Here is a 27,804-nt window from a genome sequence, read left to right as displayed (position 1 = left end):
CTGGAAGAGTGGGCGGGGCCAACCCGAGCAAAGAACTCGCCTTCGCGGGGGCGGGGGGGGGCACGGAGCCAGGAAACCGCTGAAGGGGGGACAGCAAATAAATGGTCACAGAGCGGGTGGGGGTCAGGCTCCTAGGTGGGGAACAAGGGAAGTGGACAGGCCGGAGGAGAACCCTGGACAGCGCCGGCTGCTGCAGGGAGGCAGCCGAGGAGCCAGCAAGCAGGCCCTGCGCAGGCAGGTCAGTGCCATGGCCTCCAGCGTGCGATGGGGAAACTGAGGCACAAAGTAGCTGGGGTGTGACTCGGCCCGGGCCAGGGAGCCGGGCAGTGGCGCAGCGAAGGCGAGAAGAGTCCTGGCTCCTAGCCCCGCTGCCCCCAAAGCTGGGAACAGCCCCTGAGTCCCGGCGGCCCGGCCGGGGTGGGCCAGGGCGAAGCTCAGCCCGGCAGCCGCCCGCCGCCCCTGCGCGCCCTGGCTGCGCGGCGCTGCGCCCCCGTGCGCTCGCCGCTCCATTTCCTCCGGCAGGCCGGGCCTGGGGGGAGCCTGCGCCGAACCCCTCCCTGCGCAGGGGCCGGGCTTGCGCCGCTTCCTGCAGGAGCTGCGCCGTGGGAGCGGCGGGACCCCGGAGAGCCCGGCCCGGCCCCACGCTGGCCCAGAAGGCCCTGCCCGCCTCGCCGCTGAGGATGTCCCGGAAGGCGCCGCGGACCGAGGTGTGCGCGGACTGCAGCGCCCCAGGTGAGGGCTCCGGGCCTCCCCCGGCCCGGCCTGCGCGCACGGGCTCGTCCGCCGCCGGGGGGCTGGGCAGAGCCGGGGGGCAGGCCCCGCTGGGGGCCCCGCTCGGTCTGGCTGGGGGGGGGCCGGGAGCTTGTGCGCTAGGGGCAGAGGGTGTCAGACCCCCCCGCAAGCCGCTCCCCACTGGTGCAGGGCTCTCGGGGGGCGGGGCAAGGGGGTGCCTGGAGCCCCCCCTTGGCTCGGCTCGGGTGCAGAGCAGCTGGGGTCTCTGGGGAGGGGGCTCCCGGTGAATGCCCCTGCCAGTGCTGTCCTGGGCACTCACTCCCCTGACCCTGGGCTGCAGGGGGTGGCCAGGGTGGGAGCCCTAGCAGAGCCCGGGCACCATCGCACCTGCCCCTCTGGCAGCCCCACCCCAGGATGGGGCTCTGCTGCCCGTGTGCCGTCTGCAGGGTGGGCCAGCAGCTGGGCTGGCTGGTGGGTTCCACCCCCAGGGGCTCCCTGGGGCAGGACTCGGATCCCTGTTCGTGTTTTCCAAACCGAACGGTGCCCCCCAGCCCCGAGGAGTCTCCCAGGCAGGATTCCCCGGCGTGGATTTGGGTCGGGGGAGCGTGGCGGGGCAGAATCAGGCCGACACTGGCTCCTCGCGCTGGCCCCGGCCTGGGAGAGAAGGTGCATTTCTCTGCTGTGGGGCCCGGCAGTCGAACAGCAGTGAGGTCATCGGAAGGACTGTGGTATCCGAAGGCCTCGTGCCGAATGAGCGTGTCCGTTTGTCCGTTCATCGCACTGCCAGGCGTTGGGCCGGAGCGCGGCGTGTCATGAGAGACCAGGTCGGATCTGCTAGCGGTACCTCCCCTCCTGCGACGCTGCCTCCCAGCCATGGCGGCGCAGGCCCCAGGCCAGAGGGTCTGCCTTGCCAATGGGGCATAGCTGGAAGCATAGTCCCCTATGGCAATGGAGACTTGGGGGTCCTTCCCTTCGCTACAGGAGGGTCCTAGGCCCTGCGAGAGCACCAGCTAGCCAGCTCAGGCCTGGCATGGATGGGAAGGAAGATCTCCCGTTAGCATGGTGCCTCACGTGTGCCAGGGCGTGTGTGGGGTGGGAAGGGGTGGAGATGCGTGCCGCAGTGCTTGGTGGTACAGAGCACCACGGGGTGGCCCTGGAGTCGTGCCCCAGTGTCTCACGCCAGGGCCGAGCGCAGCAGGGATTCCTCGCTGTGGAACTGGGAAACAGTTCCTTCAATCCGTATCCACGTGAGGAAATGAGTTATAAAATCCGGCGGGGCTGCTTCCTGCAGACAGGGGGGCCCGGCGCGTCCCCGGCGGGAGGTGGGTGTGTGCGCCCATTGTGAGCCTGGCCTCGGGGTGGGCAGGAGCTGTGTGAGTGCTTGGCGCCCAGGCACAGTGGCATGTGCGTTCCCAGCCCACTTAGAGCACAGCGTGTCTGTTGCCCCCTCCCATTCCCAGAGGCAGTTCCCCTCCCACGAGGCAGCTGGAAAAGGCCAGTAAGCACCAACAGAGGCCCTGCCCTCTGTGGGTGCAGGGTCCCTCTGGGCACCCCGGGGTGCTGAGTGTTCCCGCTGGTCCCTGCAGTTCAGTGGGATACTGCGGCCCTTGCTGGCTCTGGTACTTACACAGTCCCCTGCGATCTCTCCTGCCCCCTGGCAAGCAGGGCTTGTACCCCATCGTACAGCTGGGAACGCACATGGCAACTCCCTGGGGGAGCAGGACTTGAACCCCCGGCCCAACCTTACTCCTGAGCATGAGCTTGCTGGTGCCTGGGTACCCCCAGCAGAGGTGGGATGTGGGGTGCGGGGGCCCTACCCTGTCTCCTCTGTGCTACGTGCAGCACGTGCTTGGCTAGGATGGGCCTGTGGTGTGCATGAGTGGGGGGCTCTGGGGGCTCCTGAGCAGGTGCCCAGCGCTGCTGACTGCCAGATGCGGTGAGGTGGGAAGAGGACACCCCCTGCTGGGACCTCCTCCTCCTCCGGCTACACTGTCATGGACATGCCGGACAGGAGGAGGTGGTGCCCAGGGCCTGCCTGGCTGTCCTGGTGCTGGGTAGCACCGTGAGCAGGCTGGGGCAGGGAGCTCCAGCTACGGCCAGGCCATGTTTCCAGTGGCTCAGGGTGGTGACCATGGGACCAGCATCGTCTCCCCTGCAGGGTGGCAGAGGTGATCTCTGGGATCCTACTGCAGCCAGAGGGAGCTGCATGCTGGCCCCTGGGGGTCCCTGCTGCTGCTGCTCTGTGGCCTGGGCAGCCTGAGTGGAGATCCCAGGCGAGGTGTGGGATTGGCCATGCCGGGCCGGGGGCTTCTGGCCTCAGTCCCCCGATGGCGGCGCGCTCTGTTCACGGTGGCGGCCGCGAGCCCAGAGACACAGATGCAGCTGGTCTTGCTGCCAAGGCCCCTTGTTCCTGTGCCATCTGCATGCCTGTGAGGTGCCCACGCTTGTCCTGCGGGAGGGGGGGGGGGCGTGACACGCTGGCTGCGCAGGGCATTTGCCTCATCCCTCTTACTCCTCCTCTGCAGACAGCCAGGAGAGGCCTGTGTCCTCTGGCCGTTGCCTGATACTGACGGGGGCCTCCGTACCCCTTCCAGGTAGCTCTGGGACCCCCCCCATGCCGCTCACCCAGCAGCTCTGCCCCCCACCCCGGTGAGCAGGGCAGAGGCTGGGGGCAGGGCTGGGGGATGCCGCCTGGGTGCTCCGGGCATGGCGAGTCAGCAGCGCAGCTGGGGCCGGTCCATGGGCCAGGCTCCTCTCCAGTGCAGCCAGGAAGGAAGCATGGGGGGGGCTGCTCCATCCGCAACAGCCAAGCTTCCTCTGCAGGGACAACAGGGGAACTCGGCCCTGGGCCCCGGTGCCAGGGCTGGGGGGAGGCGCTGCTGAGAGCCTGGGCTATTGCCCCCCACCCACTGGCATTCGGCTGCAGGCCCCGTGGAGGGCTGGGTGTCCTGTCACCCCCGGCAGGCCAGGCCCCGTCCCCATTCGGCAGAGGCGGCAGCCCATGCAGAGCCACAGGTGGAACCCAGGAGTCCTTCAGTGTCCACTATGCCCCCGTTCCGGCCTGTTATCCAGTGTGGCTTGGCAGGGGGGTTCCCTGCATGATCAGTGCCTGCCCCGCAGCGTCTTTGCAGGGCTGTGAGGCTGGGGGGCCCCAGGCCTGGCTGCCTCTGTGGGCCGTCCCTCCCCGCTGAGTTGGTGTGAGTCTGGCTGGGCGGGGCTGCCCCTCTCTCCCACTGGTGAGCCGGCCATGTGGCCATCTCCCACGTTGGCCAGACCACGCAGCCTGAGCCCTGCAACCTCCTGGCTTGAGCCTCCCCAGCCGCAGGCATATCGGAGGCTGATCGCTAGGACCCTCTGCCAGTGGCGACCCCAAGCTGCCTCACTCGGGTGGGCTCCTCTGGCCCCCGCGCTCATGAGCATTGAACCCCCTTGGCAGCAGGGCAGATGGCTCTCCGGGGGCAGAGACCGGAGTGGCCCCAGCGCAGGGGTTCCCAGCCTGGCAGAGCACCTGGCCTGGGGTGGGGACTGACGGGGCAGGAATGTCCCCTGCACTATCCCAGGGCTTTGTCTGGCACCCGCCCGGAGCAGCAGGGCTCCTGGCCCTTCCCCGGGGGCCCATCCCCCTCTCTCAGGGTGAAGGGCTCCTGGCTTTGCCTGTCAGGGCTGTGCCACCTTGGGTGTGCACCTGTGTTATCGTGTCCCAGGGGGCTCCCCTTTCCCTGCGACCAGCCCGTTCGGGGAGCCCTGCCGACGGGGGGGATGGGTGGCATGCTGGCTGGTGCACCGGGAAGGGGGGTGTGGGGCTCAGCCTGTGCCCAGGGGAAGCCTGGCTCGTGGGCTCCTGCCTCCCCCAAACACTTGGGAGGCGCCAGCCTCCCGTGGGCGCTCCCGCAAGCCAGTGGGCCTGGGTGCATTGCAGAGCGGCGGGGGGGGGGCTGGCACTGCTCCCTCCTCAGGTTCCTTCCTGAAGAATTTAGCTCCTTCCCATGACCAGATCAAACCTCTTCCCCCAGCCCAGCGCCGGCCAGGCTCTGGGATCCGGCTGGGCTTCCGCGAAGGCTTTGTCCTGGGCTAGTCAGGCCTGTCACGGCCACCCCTGCCAGTCCCTTCTCAAAGCTCCCTCTCTGCCAGGATTGGGGCCTGGTTCCAGCACTGGCTCCTGGCCAGATGGCCGGGCTGGGCTGGGTGGGGCAGAGCACGGGGGCTCTGGCCCAGTGCCCAAGCAAGCGGCTTCCCCAGTGGCTGGTGGGCCTGCCCGGCAGTGTGTGGACCCGCGGCTGTGCCGGGAGCCTGCGGACGGCCCCTGTGGCTTGTATCTGACTGGCCCAACTCGCTGGGATTTGAGCCCAGCAAGGGGCTCTGAGCTGGGGCTGCAGCTTCCCCTGTGCCCAGCCCGTGCTAGCCGCAGGTGCACCATGGTTCTGGGCTGGGTTGGGTTGTGGGGCGTGGAGCTGCCTTCTGCTGGGCAAGGTGCCGACGGGGCCAAGGGCAGGTGGGGGGCAGTGTGGGCAGTGTGGCTGGATGGGGGGTGATGGCAGCGCGGGAGCTGGGCTGGGGTCTTTCCCCTAGGCCCCCGTGTTGGACTGGGGCAGCCCCTGGCTGTCTGGATGTGCTGGGGTCCGTGGGCTGCTCCGGAGAGCTCTGTCAGGACCCCAAGGGCTGCGCTCGGGGCTTGGGGGGGCCATGGGAGGGCAGCCTCCCCCTTGCTCTGGCTCTCGCGAGGACACTGTGCCCTTGGCTTGTGACTCTCTCCTGTGCAGCAGCGCGGGGCAGATGCAGGCCTGGCTGGGGGCCGGAGCCACCCGCCCGCTGAGCAGAGTTCCAGGCAGGGCACCGTCACCTGCGCTTCTCCGGCCGTGGGGGAGCCCTGGGCGCGGCCTCCTCCCCCCCAGCCTGTGTGTGGCCTAAGGCAGCTCCTGCCTCCAATTCAGTCCCTGGCTGGCTGCCTGTGCAGGGTGCTGGGGCTGTGGGAAACCTTGACCTCCTCTTGCTCTGCCCCCCAGCCTGGCAGAGGCTGAGCTCAGACCACCCCCCTTTGCTTTGCAAATGGCTGGTTTGAACTTTGCAAGCAGCATTTGCATAACATGTCTCTCCAGCTCCCAGAGCCTGGGGAGGGCGGCCAGACTGGGCCTCACGGGAAGGGACAGAGATGGGGGCTCCACCGGTGCTGTCCTGCAGACCGGAGCAGCTGGGTGTGTGTGGGAGGGGGTAGTGGGTGGGATTTTGGGGCACTGTCAGAACTGTGGGGGCTGGGCTGTGGGGTGGGATTGAGGGGCAGGGCTGGGGGCAGAGGCAGGCCAAGGATAGAGGGGCCGTGAGACAGGGCTGGGGGGGGCAGGGCTGAGATAGAGGGGCTGTAGGGTGGGACTGGGGGCCACAGGGCTGTGATAGAGGGGCCGTGGGGCGGGGCTGGGGGGGCAGGGTTGGGATAGAGGGGCCGTGGGGCAGGGCTCCGGGGGCAGGGCTGAGGGGCAGGGCTGGGATAGAGGGGCTGTAGGGTGGGGCTGGGGGGGACAGGGCTGGGATAGAGGGGCTGTGGGGCGGGGCTGGGATGGAGGGACTGTAGGGCAGGGCCGGGATAGAGGGGCCGTGGGGCAGGGCTCTGGGGGCAGGGGCAGAGCTGGGGGAGGTTCCCGCACAGGACAGCATGTGGGGGAGGCCCCTGGCGGTGTTCAGGGCACACGCACATGCCGTGGCAGGCGGGGCCTGGCCCTGGCTCTCGTTCTCCCAGGGACCTTGCCGCAGCTGTTGCGACCCCTGGCCTGGCTCCGAGGGAGGTGGCTGCCCCCCCCCACAGTCCCCGTGTGACCTGCCCTGTGTCCTAGGGAGAGCCCCCATGGGTGCAGCCCCCGGTGCCACCCTAGCCAGGGACTCCCCTTGGCTGCCACCCCCCTTCCCAGGAGGCTCAGGGGACGCCCCCGGGAACCTGCTCTGCTCCCCGCTGGATGTGGGGCTGCAGCGGGCTGGCGGGGGTGGGGGCGGCGCTGACGCAGGCTGCAGGAATCAAGGCCGGGCGGCAGAGCCGGGAGGCTTCCAGGGGCCGTGCCGGGCACAGCTGGGCCGGCCTGGCATACGGCCGCCAGCACAGAACTGCCTGGGGGCAGAGTAAATGTCTCCTCCTCCCACAGTGCCCGAAAGCCCCCACCATGGGGCAGGCCCCCTATAAACACCAAAGAAAGGTCGGGAGTGAGGGGCACCGGCAGGGCTGGGCGGGGTGGGGAGCCTGGGGCTGGGCTAGCAGGGGCTGCGGGTCGGGAGTGAGGGGCACCGGCAGGGCTGGGCGGGGTGGGGAGCCTGGGGCTGGGCTAGCAGGGGCTGTGGGTCGGGAGTGAGGGGCACCGACAGGGCTGGCCGGGGTGGGGAGCCTGGGGCTGGGCTAGCAGGGGCTGCGGGTTGGGAGTGAGGGGCACCGGCAGAGCTGGGCTGGGGGTCGGGACTTAGGGGCACCGGCAGAGCCTTTGCGTGCCCCTTAGTGGTCGAAGAGGGCCCGTCTGTGGGGCTGGGAGGGTGGATTCCGTGCCCCCCCACCCTAGGCCTGGCTCAGTGGGGCAGTGTACAGCACCGTGGACCCTGGGGGAGCAGCTGCATGCTCGGTGCCCATGCTGGGCCACCCTGCTCGTGCCCTGCCCTGCCCCGGGGGGTGCCTGCCGGAGCTGATGCCCGGCCCTGGCGCGTATGAGAGAGCTGGGGCGGGTGCTCCCTGCAGCCAGGCTGGGCTCCCCGTGGCGCGGGCCGTGTGCCCCTCCGAGTGGGGGCAGGGGAGTGGGCTCTGAGCCGCAGTGCACGGCATCTCAAGTGGCCTTTTGTTCTCGGGCCGAGTGCTCCGTTCCGGCTGGGCTGGGGGAGGGGCTGGTGTTCCCATGCGGGCCATGGGGCGAGCGTGGCACGGGAAGGCTCTGGGGTGGGGCAGGGGCAGGAGGGGGCAATGGGGCTGTTCCCCTGGGAAGGGGCAGTGGTACAGCACCCTGGGGCGGGCTGTCTGCTCCGTGGCCCCCGCCCGCTGGCCTCCCCTGGCAGCTGGCGGAGCGGTGGGCGCTTGGCTCCCAGGCACTGGGTTACCCCGGCTGTCCAGCCGAGGTGCGCTGAGCCTGGGCCTCGGGGCTGGCCTGCTGGGGGGTGGTCGGGCACAGCAGGGAGCCTGGTGCCATGTGCGCCAGGCACACGGGAATACTACTGCTGCTGGCCATCGGCACGCCCGGGCAGAGCTCTGTGGGGCGGAGCTGATCCCAGGGGCCCGGGGAGAGGGCAGGGGCCGGGCTGCTGGCCCGTTCCTCCCCGTGTATTCCCTGGGGGCAGGGGCGAGGCAGGTTTCTTTGCCCACAAAAAGCAGGTACCGGGGTCCGAGCACAGGGCTGGGAGCCATCCCCTCTCTCCAGCTGCTGAGAGCTCCCCCAGTGCGCTGCGTCCCGCACCCAGGGCTCCCCACACCGCTCTGTGATGCTGATGCTGCCTGGGGGCCCCCTGGCACCTGGCGCGGCCCTGAGGGAGCGACACGTGGGCGAGGAGCCGGGAATAGCTCTGTGTGTGGGAGGCTGCCGGGTGGGGGAGGGCGTGAAGCCGGCTGCGCTCTGAGCTGGCAGAGCTGCTCTGGGATTGGGGTGCAGGCCCGACTGGGAGCGCTCCCCCCTGTCTGCTGTGAGGGGCATGAGTTCAGTGAGTCACTCGTCTGCCCCGGGGGGTACCGTGTGCGCTGAGTGGGGGGTCACCCCATTGTGTCCATGGAGAATACGGGCCCTGAGTACGGGGCAGGGGCTCCCAGCAATCCCTGTGCCCGCCACGACCTTGCAGCCAGTTGTGTCTCTGCCCTGAGCCCCCTGGCGGGGCAGGGAGGGGGAAGCAGGCAGCTTTGGGGGGGGGGGGGGCTGAGAGCACATAGCTCCTGGGGGGCTGTGACTGCAGCAGCCCCCTGGATTTAACCCGGGCAGGTGCTCGACCGGAGCGGCTCTGAGCCCTGGCCTGTGACTAGGCACCAGTAGCCAAGTGGCTGGTTTGAGGGGATGGGCCACAGTGGGCATGGGGGGCCTGTCCCAGGCGGTGCCAGCTGTGCCCAGGGGGCACTGGGCTGCTCCTGCTTGGTGGCTGGCGGGCTGCGTGGACGTCCCTGAATGCGCACTCAGCCCCTCCGTGCCCCCGGGGATGGCTGGTGAGTATATAATTCCTGTGGCCATGCAGCTCGGGGAGCCTGGCTGTGCACTGGGGTCGGGCAGCGGGGGCTGCTCTCTGCCCTCCACCGCAACCCCCCCAAGCCCCGGGGCCCCGGCAGGGTCGGCCTTCCAGGGAGGCTCCTGGAAGTGATGGTGGAAAACCCGAGGCCTGTCTGAGCCAGCGGGGAGCCCCAGCCGAGTGCTGCCCTGGGGCTGGCACCTTCTGCTCGGCTTGGCCATGGGTGGGTGCCCGCTGTGCCCACTGGTGGGTGCGCAGGGCTCGTCCCCCGGGCCTGCAGAACCCAAGCCAGTGCCCCCCTTCCCGGGCCTGACGCCCCTGCAGAGCCACGCTGCTCCCTGCCTGGCACCGTGCCTGCCCTGCCCCCCGGCTGGGCATGGGAGCGGGCCCTGGGCAGGATGAACAGTCCCTGCTCCCAGGCCGCCCCAGGCCTGGAGCCAGGTTGCTAGGGGAAACCTTAGGGTTTCCCTAGCTACGCCTGAGCCCCTTAGCTGTAGCTAGGGAAACCTTAGCAACCGTCCCCATGGCAGCCGATGGCGGGGAGCAGCCAGATGGGCCCTGGGAAGCTCTGGGCAGGGACGGGTGACTGACACCCCCAGACAGCAGGGTGGGAGGGGTAGGCGCCCCTGGAGGCGAATAGCAGAGCAGCACGGGGGTTGGGGGGGGGGACAGTGCCTGGGGCTGTCTGCGCTCTGCACCTGGGGGAGGGGCATTGGTGCTCCCCCGCTGGCATATGCTCCAGCTTCTCCCACGCTCTGTCCGCTGGAGCCCCCTGGGGGCCCCCCACCCATTCGCTGCACTTGTGCCACCCCAGAGTGACACGCCCCAAGCAGCTGCCCCCTGGGCCTGCTCCAGCTCCGGGGGTCGGGGCTCTGCTCTGGCTGCTGGCCACCCACCCTGGGGATCTGGAGCCTGCTGTGAGTCCCTCGGTGCTTCACAAACCCTAATTAAACCTCACATTGAGATGGGACTTGTCCCCGGTCACACACTGAGTCAGTGTGAGAGCTGGGTAGAACCCAGGAGTCCTGGCTCCCAGTCCCTCTGCTCTAACCACCAGACCCCGCTCCCCCCCAGAGCTGGGATAGAACCCAGGAGTCCTGGCTCCCAGGCCCCCCGCTCTAACCCACCCCCCTCTCAGAGCCAGGGCATTTATCCCTTACTCACCAGCTTGTCTGGAGTGCTCTAGGCCTTTGTGGCCGAGTGCCCGGCTGGCATTTACCCGGTGCCCACCTTGGGTCTCCTCACCTTTGGGGCGAGGGCCCAAGCGCTCATGAGGAAGGTCCCCTCCTGCCAGGCTGGGCCAGCCACCGAGCCCTTGGCAGGTGTCCCCGGTGGGGGCCGTGGTACTGGCGTGTGCCAGGCCTGCAGGAGGGGCGTCTGACCCATCTCCTGCCCCTGCAGACCCTGGCTGGGCCTCCATTAACCGCGGCGTGCTGATCTGCGACGAATGCTGCAGCATCCACCGCAGCCTGGGCCGGCACATCTCCATCGTCAAGCACCTGCGCCACAGCCCCTGGCCCTCCCCGCTGCTGCAGGTGGGTGTGGGCAGTGCCCGGGGGGGCACCCCGAGCCCCATGGGCGGGGGGAGGGGCGCTGGGGGTCTGTGCGGCTCCCCCTGCCTGGCACTGCCCGTGGGTGCGCTGCCTGATGCAGCGTCCCTGGGAGCGGCAGGTTGGTGGGGCTGGTGCTGGGATTATTCCGCGTTCCAGCAGCCGCGACTGGTCCCCTCCCGGACTGCCGGCCCTGCCTCGCCAGTGGGTTCGTGCCCACGGCTTGCTGGCCTGAACGCCCCTCCCCCACCTTCCCGCTGCTGGGGTTTGGTTCAAGTTATTTTTATTGTGTAACCCGCCCTGCCAGCCCAGCCCTGGCGCCCCTCGCGCCCACCCCGCGGCCCCTGCCAGCCCAGCCCTGGCGCCCCTCGCGCCCGCCCCGCGGCCCCTGCCAGCCCAGCCCTGGCGCCCCTCGCGCCCGCCCCACGGCCCCTGCCAGCCCAGCCCTGGCGCCCCTCGCGCCCGCCCCACGGCCCCTGCCAGCCCAGCCCTGGCGCCCCTCGTGCCCGCCCCGCGGCCCCTGCCAGCCCAGCCCTGGCTCTCCGGCAGCAGCTCCGAGGGCCAGGGGGTGCGTGGTGGAAGCGGCGCTGAGCCGGTGCGTCTCTCCCCAGATGCTGCACACTCTGGCCAGCAACGGAGCCAACTCCATCTGGGAGCACTCGCTGCTGGACCCGGCACAGGTGCAGAGCGGGCGTCGCAAGGCCAATCCTCAGGACAAAGTGCAGTAAGTGTCCCCCCGGGGGGCGGGGAGGGGCTAGCCCGGCGCGGTCTCACCCTGTCCCCTCTCTCCCCAGCCCCACCAAGTCCGAGTTCATCCGGGCCAAGTACCAGATGCTGGCCTTCGTGCACAAGCTGCCCTGCCGTGATGACGACGGCGTCACGGCCAAGGACCTCAGCAAGGTAGGGGCCCGAGCAGCAGGCGTGGCACCAGGGGGCCTGGGGGTGCGGTGCCCTAGTGGGGTAGTGCTGAGCACCGGGGCTGGATCCCAAAGGGGAATGCCCAGCTGTGGTGGGAAAATGTCCACCCCTCTAGCCCGCCGTGCTGGGCGCTGTTGGGGGCAGGGGTCCTCGGTGCCCTCCAGTGGGCGCTGGGGTGGGACTGGCACTGGAGACTCATGCGTTGGGCACCAGTGGGCCCAGGTTGGAGTCATGCAGTGTTATGAGGGTGCCTGGGGCTGCCCCCTTGTGCATGTGGGTTTCCCTCACTGAGACCATCCGAGGGCAGCTGCTGCTGTGAACAGAGCCAAGCCCTGCTGGGCCCTGGGCTGGGGCAGCCCGTCAGCGGGCTGGGGGGTGCCAGGTTTTCTCCTCACCCCGGCTCGGCATGGAGCAACCAGCGGGCCTGGATCCCAAGTGCCATTCGCTGCCCGGCCCTGCCCCTCCAAGCGAGGCAGGTGCTGTTCCAGGCCCTGAGACCCTCCCCTACCCCAGCCCCTCCCAGGGCTCCTCTCTGGGGCCAGGCGGGGGTGGGTGCCATGCCCCGGGGCGGTCCGGCAGGTTCCCAGAAGGCCGGTGGGATGGGAGGGCAGCTGACGCTCCGCTGTGTCTCCTCTAGCAACTGCACTCGAGTGTGCGGACGGGGAACCTGGAGACCTGCCTGCGCCTGCTCTCACTGGGCGCCCAGCCCAGCTTCTTCCACCCGGTGAGGCCTGGCCGGGTGCCTCTGCCCTGCAGCGGGGAGGGGAAGGGGCGCGGGCTCTGGGCCGGGGTGGCTCAGGAGGGCAGCAGAGGTCTGGCCGGGGGGTTGTGGTGATGCCAGGTCTCCGTTCCTGTGCTGGCACTAAGGGATCTCAAACTCGAATCACCACGAGGGCCACGTGAGGACTAGTACGTTGGCCCGAGGGCTGCACCGCTGACCCGCCCAGCCCCTGCCCTGCCTCTTCCCACTCCTTCCCCGTCCCCATTCCAACCCCTTCCCCAAAGTCCCCACCCCAACTCCGCCCCCTCTCTGCTCATATTCCAACTCCTTCCTCAAATCCCTGCCCCGGCCCCGCCTCTTCTTCACCTCCTCCCCTGAGCGCAGGGCTCCCCGCTCCTCCCCACTCCCTCCTGGGATGTGCTAAGTGCCGCCGAACAGCTGTTTGGCTGCAGGAAGCGCCTGGAGGTAAGCAGAGGAGTGGGGACATGGCATGCTGTGGGGAGGGGGAGCATGGGGTGGGGAGCTTGGCGGGCTGCAGGAAATAATCCTGCGGGCCGAGTGTTTGAGACCCCTCCACCAGGTGGCTAGGGCAGGCCTGGGCGCCAGGGGGGCAGAAGCTTGGCATGGTGCTGGGGTTCCCGGTTCACTGTTGCAGCAAGGGGCACCTCGTCTCAGGCCCGATGCCAGCCCCAGGCCAGGCCAATCTCTAGTCCGGTGCTGCACTGCCCGCTAGTGCCCAGCGCTATGGCTGCTCCGGGAGGGACAGAGACCCGTGACCATGTGGGGCCTGGGGGAGGCTCCCTAGAAAGAGAGCGGCCAGTGAGGGGGCCCTCAGAGCCAGGCACCCTGGGACAGCTCACTCCCAACCTGCAGCCCCCTGCTATTCCCAGCCCCGGTGCCCCTCACTCCTGACCCGCAGCCCCCTGCTAGCCCGGTCCTGGTGCCCTTCTTGTGGTTTGGTGCGATGTGCCAGTTGCCCTTGTCTGACTCTCCCTTGCCCTGCCCTAGGAGAAGGGCACCACCCCACTGCACGTTGCTGCCAAGGCTGGACAGATCCTGCAGGCTGAGCTGCTGGTGGTGTACGGTGCCGACCCTGGGGCACCCGATGTGAACGGCAGGACCCCCATCGACTACGCCCGGTGAGTGCCAGAGGCTGCCTGGCCGTGGGACCCCGGCTGGCTGCCCTGGAGAGGTTTCGCACGGACCCTGTCCAGTGATTACAGCAGCCCAAGGGCAGTGCAGGGGCGTCCGCGTGGGTTGCTGGAGCCTGGAGCCTCTGCCGGCCACAGCCTTACACCAAACGCAAAGCAGCTGAGCCAGTGCCCGCAGCGGGTGACCTGCAGACGCTTGGCTGCCCTGCTCCTGGTCTGACTTCTGCCCTCCCCCTGCAGGCAGGCAGCCCAGCACGAGCTCGCGGACCGGCTGGTGGAGTGTCAGTACGAGCTGACGGACCGGCTTGCTTTCTACCTGTGCGGCCGCAAGCCGGGTGAGTGCAGGGGCCAGGGGGAGACCTGGGCGGGCAGAGAGCTGGGGGGGAGGGGGCCACGCCCCAGGGAAGGATCTGAGCAGCGGGAGGAAGGGGAGGGATGCGAGCCGGGGGGGGGGGTGTCGGGTGTCGCTGGGGCACAGTGAGCAGTGGGTAGGCGGGTGCTGCGTGTGGGGCTGGCATGGGGCCCATGGGGGGCTCTTGCTGGAGCTGGGAGTGGGGGGCTCTGCCTCTGGGCCAGCAGCGCCCAGCTAACCGTCGGTCCCGTTGTTTTTCCAGACCACAAGAATGGGCATTACATCATCCCGCAGATGGCAGACAGGTGAGCGCCCGCCCGCCCCGCTGCTGGGAGACTCCCCCACCTGTGAGGGTGGAAATGCCGCCACCCTGTGGGCACTGCCAGAATTGCACCTTGCTCCCGCTGATCAACTCAGCCGCACGGGGTGGGGAGGGGGCAGCAGCGTGGGTCTCCCCTCCTCCGCTAGCCCGCACCTCTGGTGCATGCTGGGTCGGGTCGACAGTCTGGGACCTGGCTCCCCTGCCCCTGAGTGCCCTGCCCTGGCACAGGGACACTCGGTCTCCACGGTGCCCCAGGCCTTGGCCCCACTGGGGTCCTGCCAAGGGGCATTGCCAACACCCCCATGCTGCCGGAACGACCCAGCCCCTGTGCACAGGAGACGCAGCAGCATCATGCCCCCCCCCTCCCCTCAGCGCCTAGGGGCTGGCAAGTGCTGGACTGTGGCAGGGACTGGGGCCTGGAGCCTCCTCGCGGGGCCTCCTGGCAGGGCTGCAGCTGGGGTAGGCGCTGGACTCGCCTGTAGGGAGCGCTGGAGGAGAAGGGGGCCCCTGCGGGCCCCCCGTACCCAGTGCCCCCTTTTCTGGTTCCCGTGGCCAGTGCCAAGCCTGCCACTCTGCTCCCCTTTGTGTGTCTCTTGAGTGGTCCCTGGCATGGGCGCTGCCCGTGGGGCAGACTGGTGGCTGTATGCCCCTGTGTCTGCCTGTGAGAGCGCTGCCTGGGGGCTGTGGGGCAGGGCAGGCATGGCGGGTGTGGGCGTGGCTATGACAGTTGTGGGTGTGGCCTATGTGGGCGCGACCATGCCTGTTGTGGGCGTGGCTGTGGGCGTGGCATGCCACTCCTGCTCTGACTGCGTTTAATGCCCTCCTTTATCCTGTTCTCCCCTCCGCTGCCTTCTCCGGAGTGCAGGGCGCGCCCCAAGGGCACGGCGCAGAGGTATTGTCCCCTCCGCTCTTGTCTCTAGTGTCCGGGTGCGACGCGCCCCACGCCGCTGGGACCCGGCTGGGCGGCCCCTGCCGCTGGGTCTGGCCTTAACGTGCCCCCAGCTGGTTCAGTCTGTATAGTGGCAGGAAGGGATTGATAGAGGGGGAGAGCAGGGGGCATGGTGTGGGCTCCCCACCCACCCACAGCCCTGCCGGTCCCCCTCACTCCCGACCTGCAGCCCCCTGCTAGCCCAGGCCTGGGACCCCCCCACACCTACCCACAGCCCTGCTGGTCCCCCTCACTCCCAACCCACAGCCCCCTGCTAGCCCAGTCCTGGGACACCCCCCCCCCACACCTACCCACAGCCCTGCTGGTCCCCCTCACTCCCAACCCACAGCCCCCTGCTAGCCCAGTCCTGGGACACCCCCCCCCCACACCTACCCACAGCCCTGCTGGTCCCCCTCACTCCCAACCCACAGCCCCCTGCTAGCCCAGTCCTGGGATCCCCCCCACACCTACCCACAGCCCTGCTGGTCCCCTTCAATCCCAACCCACAGCCCCCTGCTAGCCCAGTCCTGGGACCCTCCCACCTACCCACAGCCCTGCCGGTGTCCCTCACTCCCGACCTGCAGCCCCGTGCTAGCCCAGCCCTGGGACCCCCCCACACCTACCCACAGCCCTGCTGGTCCCCCTCACTCCCAACCCACAGCCCCCTGCTAGCCCAGTCCTGGGACCCTCCCACCTACCCACAGCCCTGCCGGTGACCCTCTCTCCCGACCTGCAGCCCCCTGCTCTCCCAACCCTGGGATCCCCCACCCACGCACAGCCCGGCCGGTGCCCCTCACTTCTGACCCACAGCCCCCTGCTATTCCTTTCCTGATCCACATCGCCCTGCCTGTGCCCCAGGACTAGCCATTCACCACGGTGCCTGGTCGGTATGTCGGCTAGGTGAGCTGAATGCCATCTATGGCCATGCGGCTCACCCCATTGCCTGAGGGTTTGTGGGGCGTCGGCTGGCAGGGGGCACGGCCCAGCAGTGACCCCTCTTGCTTTGTCTCCCCCCGCCCCGGCCATGTGCAGCCTGGACCTGTCTGAGCTGGCGAAAGTGGCGAAGAAGAAGTTACAGGCGGTAAGTGGGGCTGGGGGCTGGGCCCTGCTGTGGGGCTGGGGGGCAGGCCTGGCCTGGCCTGGCCTGCAGCAGCCACCTCTCGCAGACCAGCTGCCCTGGGACAGGGCTGATCCCAACCCCTGGGAACCCCCCACCCCCCATGGGGCCCTGCTGCCGAGGGGGCTGGAGCTTGCCGAGCCGAGGGGCTGCTCCGACTCCACCCCCCCATATTGCCCCCACCTCCCGTGACCTGCCCATCTCTGCTTCCAGCTCAGCAACCGCCTCTTCGAGGAGCTAGCCATGGACGTGTATGACGAGGTGGACCGCAGGGAGAACGACGCTGGTGCGTGGGGGGGGGGCGGCGGGTGATGCCAGGGCGGGGGGTGATGCCGGTGCATTGGGGGATGGGCGATGCCAGGGCAGGGGTGAAGCCAGTGTGGGGGCAGAGGGTGAACGATGGTGGTGCATCAGGGAAGGCGGGCGATGCTGGGGTGGGAGCAAATGGGTGATGCCAGGGGAGGGGGGTGATGCCGGTGCATTGGGGGGGCAGGCGATGCCAGGCCGGGGGTGGGGCAATGCTGGGGAAGGGGGGTGGAATGATGCTGGCGCTGCGTTTTGGGGGGATGGGGCTTTGGGGAGCCAGGGATGGGTTTGGCCCAGGCTCTGTTCCCAGCTAGGAGCCCCCCCATGCTGTAGCCTGGGCCCTGGGGTGCTGTGTGTGGGGCTGCTCCTATGGGTGCTGAGGTGCCCACTCCCTATGGAAGCCAGTGTCAGGGAGTGCCCAGACTCCTCATCACCGCCCCCACGCCCAGCCCAGCTCGGGTCTGGCTGTCAGCCCCAGCCCTGTCGTTCCTGTCCCAAGGGCAGGGCCTTGCTGTCCCTGGCTGGCTGGTGCAGGGGGCGTGCGGCTCTGGGATCTCCCGGGGGCGGGCGTGTTACTGTGCGTGGCGCAGCCCTGGGCACTTGGGGAGAAAGCTGCCCCCCAGCGCTCTCGCGTGCTGGACTCGGAGCTTGGCAGGGCAGAGGGGAGCAGAGGTGTCCATCGGGATGGGTCTATCCCCAGGTGCCCCCATAGCGGAGCTGGGAACAGACCCCAGGCTCGATTCACCAGAAGACACTCCCCTGGCCGCCTCCCTGGCACAGCATGGCTGGCTGGCAGATTCCTCGGCTCTGCCTGGCCGTTGGGCTCCCAAGGGGGCGGCGGCTCTGCCAGGCGCAGGCGGGGATCCCTCGGTGTCTGGGTAGCAGGATCCCAGTGCCCGGGGCTTCGCCCGGCTAAGTCTGGCCTGGAACGCTGCCAGCGCAGCCCCAAGACGTGCCCAGCCGGGCCTGGTGCTGCCCCCGGCTTCCAGGGTCACTCGGCTGGGGGCGCTTTGGGGGGCTACAGCTGTGATGTAGCTACAGATGCTGCTGCCCCAAGCCTGGGGGTCACAGTGCGGGGCCCCGTCACAGAGCGGTCTGCCCAGGTGGTGCCAGCGGGCCCCAGAGACCATCCGCCCCTCCCCGGCCTGGTGTGCGCTGGCGGGGGCAGAGGTGCTGGGCTGGGCGCCAGTGACCGGAGAGGGCAAGGCTGGTACAAAATGCCTCCGTCAGGACCAAGTGTCCACAGGGATCCCTGCCCCGTGCAGCCCCCAGTGCCCGCCGGCTTGCGTGGGGGAGCCCAGCGCTGCTCCTGGCCGACAGCTCCGCTGTGCGAGCAGCCGGCGGTGGGGATCGGGAGCTGGCCGGGGTGCTGTGACAGGGTCGGGCGCTGGAGGGCCCGGAGCTGGATAGGGCAGGCCATGGTGCCAGCACCCGGCGCAGGGTGCCACAAGCCAGCCAGGGTCGCTGCTGCGCAGCGGTGGGGCTGGCCCTTCCCGGGCGCGGGGGAGGCGGGCGCTGCTGGGGCCTGGCTGGGGATGTGGCTCAGACACAGAGCAGCTGGCTCCCTCCGCCCCGCAGCTGGGAGCTGGGCCCGCCCTCCTCATTCCTTGGCAGCCGCTGACGCCCGCCTGCCGGCTGGGCTGGACAGGGGGGCTCCTTGCTGGAGTTCCTTCAACAGGCCGTGGGCTGCGCAGGGCCGCGGGGGCCGGGCAGCCGTTGGGCAGCACTCGAGGTGGGTCTGGGGGGGTCCCGCGCGGGGAGTGGCTGGCTGCACCCCTGCTGATCCTTCCCCCAGGAGGCCCCAGCCGGCAGGGCCCTGGCCGGGGGCTGGGAGCAGCCGCTGGGGTGGGCGGGTGTCTGGCGGGGTGAGGAGGTGGGGGGAGGCTGGGAGCATTTCTGGGTTCGGGCTTGCGGCTGGCTGGTCTCTCCAGGGCGGAGCTCCTGCCCTTGCCCCGCATGGTCCCCGGGAGCCTGTCTCCCTCGGGGCAGAGGGGGGGGTTGCACAGGGTGCCCTGCAGGCGATTGCCCGGATGGAGGCTGCTGGCACCGCTCAGCGGAAGAGCCCTGACTGCTGCTCTATGCTCAGGGCCGACTGCCATGGGGCAGGGCTGTCGGCTGGGCCGCGCTCCCCCCCCACCCCCAGCTTCCCAACAGCACAGCTGTGCCCACAGGCACCCGTGGTGGACGGGCGCTGGGCTCTGAGCAGAGCTGTGCCGCGGGGTGTCCGGGAGAGGGGTGCAGTGAGCTCCCAGCCTGGCTGGGCGGCCATGGGGCTGTGCTTGGAGCAGCCGGCCAGAGCTCACGCTCGGGGTTTGGCATTGTCCCGATGGTGCTGCCACATCGCTGCATGGCTCGTGCCAGACTGGAGCCGTGCCCAGGCTACCGGGAGTACCCGCTCCTCCCTTTGCTCCGCGAGTGGCTGCGGGGCGTGGGCTGCCCTCTCTGGGCCGTGGCTGGGGGCTGAGCCAGCAGCCTGTACTCTGGGGCTCCTTCCCGGCCGTGCGGCGAGTCCCAGCCCAGCTCTCAGTGGCTTCTTTGGAGGGGTCCAGCCCCCTGCAGGCAGAGAGGGGGGAGCCCATCTCTGGGCGAGTTGGCCCAGGCTCCAGATGCCCCTGGCACTGGGGCCTTGCATTTGCCTGACTCAGCAGTGGGGCTTCCCCTTCCCTGTGCTGGGGGCTCCTGCCGTTCTGGGGATGCCCCCAGCTGCATGGGTGCTCCTAGTTGGCAGGAGGGGGTGGGGGGTGCCTGAGCCCACCCCAGGGGGGTGCGCGACAGCAGCCTGGATGGGCCAGCTCTGGGGCTGGCTGCGGGGCTCTCTGGAGGGACTGGGAGTGCCAGGAGAGATAGCGAGGTCACCAGGACTCCTGGGTTCAAACCCTGCTCTATCCCTGGCTCGCTGCCTGGGCTGGTCCGGGCCTTCTCTGGGTCTGTTTCCCCCCAGTGCTGCGGTCCAGTGTGTCAAGCTCCCGTGGGGCTGGGCCTGCGTCCCGGGTGAGTGTGGGTGGGGGCAGGGGCATCGAGGTGCCCGGTAACCGCTGCCCGTCTGCTCCCTGCAGTCTGGCTCACGACGCAGAATCACAGCACGCTGGTGACAGAGCGCAGCGCTGTGCCCTTCCTGCCCGTCAACCCCGAGTACTCCGCCACGCGCAACCAGGTATGCCGCTCCCCGCTCTGGCTGGCGCTCCCTGCCCCTGACCGGGATAAGGGTCACACCAACCCCAACTCCTAGGGCCTGGCACCTCCCCTGTGCCCCTGGGTCTGGGGGCCCAGGCCTTGGGCCAAGGGGCTCAGAGGGTCCCCTTTGCATGATCCCAGCTCTGCAGTGCCCCCCTCTGCCTGCCCTGGGCTCCCCCTTTCACAGCTCTGCAGTGCCCCTCACTCCCGACCCACAGCCCCTTCAGGCAGTGCGGGTGTGCTCGCTGTCTTGCCCCCGGATCAGCCTGACCAGCCCTGCTTGAGGCTGCCCTGGGTGCTCGGTGCAGGGCATCTGGTCAGGGCAACAGAGCGGCGGGCCCCAGAGGTGCTGCAGCCTGTCTCACCCACTCTTTCCTCCGCCAGGGGCGGCAGAAGCTTGCCCGGTTCAATGCCAGGGAGTTTGCCACCCTCATCATCGACATCCTCAGCGAGGCCAAGCGACGGCAGCAGGGCAAGAGCCTGGTGAGCCCCACAGGTGAGTGGGCGAGGGGGGAGAGCCCCACGGGGGAGGGGGAGGCCAGGGAGGATGGTGGCGTCCCAGCTGCCCGGGGGGGAGAGGCGGACTGGGCAGAGGCTTTCTCCTCGCCATGGCAACCCGGCTGGGGGGCAGCATGACTGTGGTGCCCCAGCACTGGGCTGGCATTGGCTGGCTGTGGCTCCCTGCCCCAGTGCATTGTGGGTGCTGAGACACCGAGACCCTCGTCTTCCCACAGACGCCGTCGACTACCCGGTGCGGAGCCAGAGTGACCCAGACGACCAGCACGACTACGACAGTGTTGCCTCTGACGAGGACACGGACCAGGAGCCGCTGCGCAGCGCTGCCCGCAACAACCGTGCCCGGGTGAGCCCCCGCGCTGCCCCCCGGGCACCCCTACCATCCGCCCCGCAGCCCCCTGCGAGCCCAGCTCTGGGCTCCCTGTGACGGGTTGGGTCGCAGAGACCCCCTTGGTACTGTCACCTGATGTGGTGAGACTACCCCGAGCCCATTTTCCCTGGCACCTTGGGACTGCAGTACCCTGTCTTGTTGAGCCAGACACGCCAGCCTGCTGCAAACACAGCCCAGGTCTGAACCACGTCCCCCAAAAGCTGCACGTTACCTGAAAACCGCTTAAGAAGTGATCCTGTCTCCAGCACCCAGACACCCAGTTCCCAATGGGGTCCAAACCCCAAATAAATCAGTTTTACTCTGTATAAAGCTTATCCAGGGTAAACTCATAAATTGTTCGCCCTCTAGAACACTGAGAGAGAGATCTGCACAGCTGTTTGCTCACCCAGGTATTAATTACTTGCTCTGGGTTAATTAGTAAGTAAAAAGTGATTTTATTAAGTATAAAAAATAGGATTTAAGTGGTTCCAAGTAATAACAGACAGAACAAAGTAAATTACCAAGCAAAATAAAACAAAACCACACAAGTCTAAGCCTAATACAGTAGGAAACTGAATACAGATGAAATCTCACCCTCAGAGATGTTCCAATAATCTTCTTTCACAGACTAGAGTCCTTTCTAGTCTGGGTCCAATCCTTCCCCCTGGTACAGTCCTTGTTTCATCTCAGGTGGTAGCTAGGGGATTTCTCATGACTGCAGCCCCCTTTGTTCTGTTCCACCCCTAAAATAGCTTTGGCACAAGGCGGGAATCTTTTGACTCTCTGGGTCCCCACCCCTCCTCCTAAATGGAAAAGCACCAGGTTTAAGATGGATTTCAGTACCAGGTGACATGGTCACATGTCCTGTGCGACCCCCCCAAGCCTTCATTCTTCCCAGCCTGGCTCACAGGAAGGCCTGCAAGCAAACAAAGCCATCCATAGTCAATTGTCCTGGTTGATGGGAGCCCTCAAGATTGCAAACCACCATGAATGGCCCACACTTTGCATAATTACAATAGGACCTCAGAGTTAAATTTCATATTTCTAGTTTCAGATACAAGAATGATACATTCATACAAATATGATAACCACACTCAGTAGATTATAAGCTTTGTAATGATTCCTTACAAGACACCTTTTGCATGAAGCATATTCCAGTTACATCATATTAACACTCATTAGCATATTTTCATAGAATCCTATGGAGTGCAATGTCCCACTCCCCCGCAGCCCCCTGCTACCCCAGCCCTGGGGTCCCCCCCCACTCCGACCCCCCCCGAGCAGCCCCAGCTAGTGTATCAACACCGTGAATCAGTCTCCCCAGGGGCTCCTTCCCGCCGCTCGGGAAAGGAAGCTGGGTCATCTCTAGGTGTCCTGGTGGGTCCGAGCTGGGGCAGCTGCTGGAGTCGGGTCAGGCTGGGCCCAGGTTCCTGGCCTCTTCTCTTCCTGGCTCCTGCCTGGACCTGGGCCACTGGGTGGTGAGCTCTGGAGGGGGCTGTGGGCGGGCACGGGATGCCTGGAGCCAGGGATGGCACTGGGGACCCTGCTCCCTGCTGCCCTCAGGATACCCGTGGGGCGGGCAAAGCCACTGCAGCTCGGGTCCTGGGGAGAGGAGCTGGTGGGTGCCTGCTGTGCCATGGCCCTGCTCCTGGACAGGCCCCATTTGGCAGGTGGCCTCCGGTGCCAGTGTGGTGCCAGGACTGGGCACCAGGGCTGAGGGGCAGAGTGGCTGGGGCCAGGCCGGGGCGTGCCGGGCGCTGCGGCCGGGGGCGGTGGCCGGTGCGGGCCCCCTGCTCAGCCGCTCTCCCCGCAGAGCATGGACTCCTCGGACCTGTCGGACGGGCCCCTCACGCTGCAGGAGTACCTGGAGGTGAAGAAGGCGCTGGCAGCCTCTGAGGCCAAGGTGCAGCAGCTGATGAAGGTGAACAGCAGCCTGAGCGATGAGCTGCGCCGGCTGCAGCGTGAGGTTCGTGCTGGGCACCGTCCCGCCGGCTTCCCGCCTGTGTGCGGAGTGAATTTTGGTCTGTGGCGGGGGTGGGGCCGAGGGGTTCGGAGTGGGTGCGGGGGTGAGGGCTCCGGTTTGGGGGGCAGGAGGGGGCTCCGGCGAGGAGAGAGGACTCCCCCCGGCGTGCTCTCCGTGCTGCAGTGCCAGGGCTGGGCTGTGCCTGTCACACTTGGGGCCAGGCCGGGTCACCCCGGCCTCGGCAGGTCTGGGCCACGGCAGAGTTGGGGCTGGGGGGAGGGGTGCCCCAGCCATGGCAGGTGGGGGGCTGGGCTAGGTGGGGGCCACGCAGCTTACAGGGGACTTAGGTGCCAAGGTGGCCCCGGCCTGACACCCCCAGTTGGGGTCAATCCCGCTAAGGGAGCGTGTCTGTGGGGCCAGTGCTGGGGCAGGAGGGGGCATGTCCTGGGGGGGAAAGGGGATTTCTGTGAGCCAGGGAGAGTGGGTGTGTCTGGGCCCAGTGCTGGGGGTGCATGTCTTTGGGCTGGGAAGGAGGGGGTGTCTGTTGATCTGGTGCTGGCAGGGGAGGACAGTGCAAGTCTGTGGGCCCAGGGCCATGAGAGGGCGTCTGTGGGGCTGGGAGTGAGGCAGGAGGGGCATGTCTGTGGGCCTGGTGCAGGGGCCAGGGGTGTGTGGGGGAGGGGCAGGGGGCATGTCTGTGGGCCCGGTGCCAGGGGCAGGAAGGGGCATGACTGCGGTGCCGGGGGGTGTCTGTGGGGTCCTGGGGCGGGGGGCCTTTGTCTGGGCACGGTGCCGGCGTCTCCACCATGCGCTGCTCCATCCCTCCAGATCCACAAGCTGCAGGCGGAGAACTCCCAGATGCGGCAGCAGCCGGGCCCCGGGCATGCAGTGCCGGCCCCCAGTGAGCGCTCGGAGCATGGGCATGGCGTGGCCACGGCAGCAGCTCACCGGCGCGACCGACAGGCCTTCTCCATGTACGAGCCGGGCTCTGTTCTCAAGCCCTTCGGACAGCCCGTGGACGAGCTGGTCGGCCGCCTGCAGCCTTTCCACTCCAGCGTGAGTCCTGGGGGGTCAGGGCCACGCCTGTCCCAGGGTGTCCCCTTGCTGCAGCACCCCCGGGCACCCCTTTCCTCACCTGGGTGGCATTGCAGCTCTGCGCACTGCTGCCTGGGGCCCGGAGCCCCCCGCCCTGCTCCGTGGCTCAGGCTCCTGCTCCAGGTCTCTGCCACCGGGTGCTGGGGGGAGCCAGCCAGCATGCAGGGCCGAACAGGGGTTCCCCTGGGTCCCCAGCTGCGAGATCAGGGCCCTCTGGACAGCAGCATGGCCCAGAGGGACCAGCCCCCGGACTCCTGGGTCCTCATCCCAGCTCTGTGTGAACTGGGCCTGTGCCGTGCTGGGCCGCACAGCGAGTGCTGATGCTGCTTGTCAGTGGCCACAAGGCAGCTGGACTCCCCACGGCGGCATCTGAGGGGGACAGGCTGGGCACGTGGGGGCTGAACCTCGGTGCTCTGCCTGCCTGCCAGACGGGGTGCTGGGCATGGCGCTGACTGCGGGGACTCTGCGCCCGTGGTACCGACTCACCACTCTGGGGCACGGGGGCTGGTGCAGCCCCGCTGGTGGTGGGGCAGGGCACTGTTGTGAGGCAGCACCCAGCAGCCTGGGCTTTGGGGGGGTCGCTGGGCGCCAGCCTGGGGGTAACGTTTGCTGTGTCACCAGGAGGTGGAGGATGAAGCTGTGTACTCCACGCACATCCCGGCCAGCGTGTACCGGGTAAGGGGGCGGGGGGGCTGGAGGGACCCTGGGACTGGCTTCCTGTGGGGGTCGTGCTCCCCCTGCTATTCGTGCGACACACGGCCCCCTGTGCCTGTGTCAGGAGAAGCGAGCGCCCCCCCCCCCGGCACTGGCCCTGGAGAAGCGTGCATTGCAGTCTGCATGCCCTGCCGGCACGTGTCTCCCCCCAGGGAAGCCCCTGTTTAGCTTCGAGTCCTGCTGCCCGGCCTGGGGGTGCCCTCTTGCCACGGTGTGCGTGGGCAGCCCAGTCACGCACTGGGTGGGGGTTAGCTTGGGCCCCCACAGTGGGGCGGGGCCCGAGGGGCTGCTGCCAGCTGGAGCCTTGGTGCAGCCGGTTGGGACGGACGCTGTGGAGTGGGGGGAACTCGTCATCGACTGGGAGTCAGCCGTGCCGCGTGCGCGCCAATGGGTGTCTGTCCGTGGGAGCGGCTGGAATTGTGATTCTGGGGGGCTGGCACCTTTCGTACCCACTCGCCCCAACTCGCCCTGTCCTCTTGCAGATCCGGAAGGGGGTGTCTGCCTCCTCGGTGCCCTTCCCCCCCTCCTCCCCGCTGCTCTCCGGCACGCAGGACGGCGCCCGCCACATGGTGATGTACTCACTCTGAACCGAGGGGGAGGGACCGGCCCTGGGGCAGACTGGAGTGGGGGTTAAGCCCTCAATGCTGGGTGGGCGCATTGTCCCTGTGCCCAACACTGGGGCAGATCCCAGCCCTATGCCCGGGGCAGGGGAGGGCTCTGTACAGGGAGCCCCATGACGAGGCTTCCATTGCGGGGTTCCCCAGCCTCGCGGGGGAGGGTCCAGGAGCCTACCAATGGGGGGAAGGGGTGTCATGGACCCCGTGGGGAGCCGAGGGTGGAGCCTGCACCTGACGCTGCCCCTTCTCCCCTCTAGACCAGCAAGCTAGACCGGCACGGCAGTGGGACTGACAGCGACTATGACAACACGCAGGCTGGCGAGGCGCTGCTCAGGTCAGGGGCATGGCCGGGCGGGGGGCCAGGGAGGGGCGTGGCTTGGTGGGGAGGGGCGGGGCCAGGGAGCTGCTGCTCTGGGCAGGGGCAGGGCCTGGTGGGGAGGGGCGGGGCCAGGGAGCTGCTGCTCTGGGCAGGGGTGGGGCCTGGTGGGGAGGGGCGGGGCCAGGGAGCTGCTGCTCTGGGCAGGGGTGGGGCCTGGTGGGGAGGGGCGGGGCCAGGGAGCTGCTGCTCTGGGCAGGGGCGGGGCCTGGTGGGGAGGGGCGGGGCCAGGGAGCTGCTGCTCTGGGCAGGGGCGGGGCCTGGTGGGGAGGGGCGGGGCCAGGGAGCTGCTGCTCTGGGCAGGGGCGGGGCCTGGTGGGGAGGGGCGGGGCCAGGGAGCTGCTGCTCTGGGCAGGGGTGGGGCCTGGTGGGGAGGGGCGGGGCCAGGGAGCTGCTGCTCTGGGCAGGGGCGGGGCCTGGTGGGGAGGGGCGGGGCCAGGGAGCTGCTGCTCTGGGCAGGGGCGGGGCCTGGTGGGGAGGGGCGGGGCCAGGGAGCTGCTGCTCTGGGCAGGGGCGGGGCCTGGTGGGAGGGGCGGGGCCAGGGAGCTGCTGCTCTGGGCAGGGGCGGGGCCTGGTGGGAGGGGCGGGGCCAGGGAGCTGCTGCTCTGGGCAGGGGCGGGGCCTGGTGGGGAGGGGCGGGGCCGTGGTGCACTTGGCTGCTCTCCAGGCCCAGTGCCCATGCTGGCGGGCAGAGCGCTGGGAATCCCAGCCAGTGTTGGTGCCCAGCCCCCGACGCAAGGGCCCTGGAGCAGCCTGGGGCAGGTCTCCTGGCAAGTGAACGCCTCCCATGGCCCTGGTTCGTGGCCTGCTGCCCCTGACCCAGCTCCGTCCCTGCAGCATGGATGGGAAGCGGTTCCTGGACCTGGGGAAGGACGACGAGTTCCACCATGAGCTGGAGGCCCTGGACGGGGAGCTGGACCCCGGGCTGCCCAGCACCGAGGACGTGATCCTGAAGACCGAGCAGGTCACCAAGAACATCCAGGAGCTGCTGCGGGCTGCCCAGGAGTTCAAGCATGACAGGTAGGGCCAGGCAGGGGCTGAACTGGGGCTGGGGGTGTTCAGAGCCATAGGCACTAGAGAGCTGGGCCCCCCTTTCCTGGCCAGGTTCCCAAGTTCCTCATGGTGGGGGAGAGACTGGGGGCTGGATCCTGCCAGCCCATGACCCCCTGCAGTTCTGGTTGGTCTAAGGGCTCTGCCTCAGTTTCTCTCAGGCTGCCCATCCCCCAGAAGTGGCTGCATTGCTGGGGGGAGGTGCTGTGCCCGGGGGTTGGGGCAGGCTGCTCCAGCTCCCAGCTGCTGCTACGGGCATTTCCTCCTCTTGGTGTTGGCTGGGGGTTGGGTGCGGGAGTTGGAGCCACCTGGCGCCCCACTGGGGGTGGGGACCGTGCAGTGCCATGGCTGAGCCAGGCCTAACGGCTCTGCCTTCTCCCCAGCTTCGTACCCTGCTCCGAGAAGATCCACTCCGCCGTCACCGAGATGGCCTCGCTCTTCCCCAAGGTAAGAGGGGCCTGACTGCCCGGCCATGCCTGTTCTGTGCCCAGGTGCGGCCGTGTGGCTTGGGTTGCGCCCCCATCCCATCCCCCAGCGCCCCTGCCTGGCAGTGGAGCCCAAAGGCCTGTCTCTGCCTTGCTGCAGAAGCCAGCCCTGGAGACGGTGCGCGGCTCCCTGCGGCTGCTCAATGCCAGCGCCTACCGGCTGCAGAGCGAGTGCCGCAAGACCATCCCGCCGGAGCCTGGCGCGCCCGTGGACTACCAGCTCCTGACGCAGCAGGTCATCCAGTGCGCCTACGACATCGCCAAGGCCGCCAAGCAGCTGGTCACCATCACCACCCGCGAGAAGAAGCTGTGAGGTCTGGCCCCCCCCGGCGGGCGGCTCCCCTGGCTAGGACGTGGGGCCGGGGACCAGCCAGCGCAAGTGTCCTTAGTCTGCCCACGGGACCTGAGCACGTGCCATTCCTGGCCCCCCGTGCTGCCAGCATGGGGCAGAGCACGGCTCCGGCTGTGCCCCCTCCCCCCACGCTGCCAGTGTCCCCGCGTGGGGCAGAGCGCGGCTCCGGCTATGCCCCTGCCCCAGCCCGTCCCCCACGCAGCAGCGCTGCCCTGTGGCCACTCCCAGACGGTCAGTGGTTCTGTCCCCAGCCTGGGCTGCGTGTGCCCCTGTACATAGCCCCTCGTTCCGTTCTCCCGGCCCAACCCGCCACCAGCCAAGGAACCACTAACTGGGCAGCAGGGTGCTGCCCGGGAGCCTCTCCCCGACCTCCCCTGTACAGTGTGTGTAGCTGTTTGTGCTGGGCAGAGGAGCCGCACCCCTAGTGCCCTCAGCCCCGTTCCGTGGAGGGCACTGCCTGCAGCATTACACTGGAACCGGAGCCTGCCATGGCTGGCGCCCGGCATGTTCTCGTGCGAGCCTCAGCCCCCCAGCCTGCTAGCCACCACCTCGCCCCCTGCACGGCGGCTCCGGGGCAGGCCCCTCGCCTCATGCCCCCTGGGCCCTCCCCCACTGCCCCAGGATTTCTCTCTACAGCCAAAGTCCCAGTGCCATGGGAGCGGGCACCCGAGGCGGGCATGGTTGCCTCCTATCCCCTACAGGAGCTGGGTGCCTGGGGAAGGGGCGGAGGAGAGTCCAGGCTGGCTGGAGCCTGTACGGCCAGGTGTGTACTGTACATTTGGATCCAATAAAGATGTGACTGTGGCCCTGGCTCCCCCCTGTCTGCCGGCTC

The 27,804-nt window shown here is 68.6% G+C and overlaps 1 protein-coding gene across 4 annotated transcripts; it reads left to right on the top strand.

Annotated features, from left to right (window-relative positions):
- The first annotated feature begins 270 nt into the window (after positions 1 to 270).
- GIT1 (GIT ArfGAP 1) lies at positions 271 to 27,776 on the top strand. Of its 4 annotated transcripts, XM_084650617.1 has the most exons (22): positions 273 to 732; positions 10,297 to 10,430; positions 11,057 to 11,169; positions 11,240 to 11,345; positions 12,001 to 12,087; positions 13,093 to 13,223; positions 13,476 to 13,570; positions 13,850 to 13,892; positions 14,775 to 14,801; positions 15,870 to 15,918; positions 16,168 to 16,240; positions 19,317 to 19,414; positions 19,819 to 19,930; positions 20,169 to 20,296; positions 22,134 to 22,286; positions 23,112 to 23,339; positions 24,000 to 24,053; positions 24,575 to 24,661; positions 24,967 to 25,043; positions 25,923 to 26,105; positions 26,519 to 26,582; positions 26,721 to 27,776. In XM_084650617.1, exons 1-22 carry the CDS (start codon positions 681 to 683, stop codon positions 26,931 to 26,933), a joined length of 2,307 nt encoding a protein of 768 aa, XP_084506743.1. In that variant the 5' UTR covers positions 273 to 680; the 3' UTR covers positions 26,934 to 27,776. The 4 variants fall into 4 exon arrangements, with proteins under 4 accessions (XP_084506745.1, XP_084506746.1, XP_084506743.1 ...); XM_084650619.1 differs by lacking the exon at positions 24,000 to 24,053 and having other exon boundaries at positions 271 to 732; XM_084650618.1 differs by lacking the exon at positions 14,775 to 14,801 and having other exon boundaries at positions 274 to 732.
- The last annotated feature ends 28 nt before the right edge of the window (positions 27,777 to 27,804 follow it).

The sequence above is a fragment of the Lepidochelys olivacea genome (genome assembly GCF_965140295.1).
Source record: "Lepidochelys olivacea isolate rLepOli2 genome assembly, chromosome: 17".
Classification (NCBI taxonomy): domain Eukaryota; kingdom Metazoa; phylum Chordata; order Testudines; family Cheloniidae; genus Lepidochelys; species Lepidochelys olivacea.
The sequence above is the reverse complement of the archived record's forward strand: the minus strand, read 5'-3'. Positions and strand labels throughout refer to the sequence as shown.

Bases quoted from the DNA above. Each gene is read 5' to 3' on its own strand.
- GIT1 (XM_084650617.1), top strand. From the start codon at position 681: ATGTCCCGGAAGGCGCCGCGGACCGAGGTGTGCGCGGACTGCAGCGCC. The intron at 15,919-16,167 runs GTAAGTGGGGCT...CTCTGCTTCCAG, and splicing joins CGAAGAAGAAGTTACAGGCG to CTCAGCAACCGCCTCTTCGA. The intron at 23,340-23,999 runs GTGAGTCCTGGG...CTGTGTCACCAG, and splicing joins TGCAGCCTTTCCACTCCAGC to GAGGTGGAGGATGAAGCTGT.